Raw genomic sequence first — 1,273 nt, forward strand, 5'->3', positions numbered from 1 at the left:
GCAGAACATGCCCTTTGGTGGTTTAAATTATTATACATGCCTTGTGTTTGTTGTTTTTTTTAAAGAGCTAAAATGAATAGTAAGAAATACTGTTAACTGAAGGTACATGGAGGGAATTATAATCATTGTAATGAAACAAAGTATATGATTTGTTGAATATAAAACTGATGATCTTCCCTGTAAACCTTCACTCAATTCACAATATGAAAAAAAGAAAAAAGAAAGGGTTAAGTTATACTAAATATAACTGATGGGGGAAAGAAGACTAATTATAACACATTGTTTTAAAAGATGTCCACCCAAATATGTTTATCAATTATTTCAGAATTTAAGATATTTTTTATCATCTAGAAAATTTACTTCTGAAGAACAGCTTGTTTTCAGAGTGCAGCAGATAGATGAAGTACGGTACTAGAATCTTACCTGCTGGGAATTATCACCGTTCCCTATACTGAGAGAATCTGAAGGTTTGTCAATGGGGCTGTAAAAACACAAACCAGAAAAATAAATAAATAAATAAAGTGAAGTCAGTTTTCACAATAAAGACAACGTCCCACCCCCAAATCCAGAAGCACATTCATTGTATCACCGTAATGCACATGCATGGAGAATAATGATATACGCACTAGGTTAGATATAAGGACACAAAGCAGTGTAAGACTCTAACCTGGAGGAACTTACATCCCAATTAAATTCACTAAAAACAATGGCTGAGATATTAGCTTAGGAAAAAAGAAAACACACTGATTAAATAGGATGCTACCCCAGAGGGTCAAAATTCAAATCTTTTGTTTTTGTACATATGATTAAACCCATCTCCCATTACAGTTTTTAAAAGCATTGTCCCGTTTTTGTAAGAAATGCTGTTGTTGTTACATGTTGTAGAGTCAGTTCAGACTCATAGCGACCCTGGTACAGGGTTTCCAAGGAGCGGCTGGTAGGTTTGAACCACTGACCTTCTGGTTAATAGTTCAGCACTTATCCCCACAAAACTGAGACTCGGTGGAAATGCACACTCGTATTGGTAAACACACGCATCACCGTTGGGGAGAAATGGGGTAAAAGCAGCAATGAAGCGACGAGTGAAGCCTCACAATATTCAAAGGGCTTCTGTAGACCCAGTTGGGACCTGGTTGGCAAGCAGTTAGAGGAGACCTGAGGAATCCTGGGCCCAGAGTCAGTGACGTGGCCACGGAGGACTCAAGTGGAGAATGGAGCTGCCGGCTGATGGGAAGAGAGGGCATGTGCACAAGAACACCCACACTTGCAGATG

General features: G+C 38.6%; 1 protein-coding gene across 6 annotated transcripts in view; it reads right to left on the reverse strand.

The window, feature by feature from the left end:
• CNOT4 (CCR4-NOT transcription complex, subunit 4) overlaps positions 1 to 1,273 on the reverse strand; it is a 158,164-nt gene that overhangs the window by 39,160 nt on the left and 117,731 nt on the right. For all 6 annotated transcript variants that reach the window (XM_006861153.1, XM_006861151.1, XM_006861152.1 and 3 more), the window contains exon 8: positions 424 to 481. In XM_006861153.1, coding sequence (XP_006861215.1) covers positions 424 to 481 — 58 coding nt within the window. The remainder of the gene's footprint in view (positions 1 to 423; positions 482 to 1,273) is intronic.

The sequence above is a fragment of the Chrysochloris asiatica genome, unplaced genomic scaffold (genome assembly GCF_000296735.1).
Source record: "Chrysochloris asiatica unplaced genomic scaffold, ChrAsi1.0 scaffold00041, whole genome shotgun sequence".
Taxonomy (NCBI): domain Eukaryota; kingdom Metazoa; phylum Chordata; class Mammalia; order Afrosoricida; family Chrysochloridae; genus Chrysochloris; species Chrysochloris asiatica.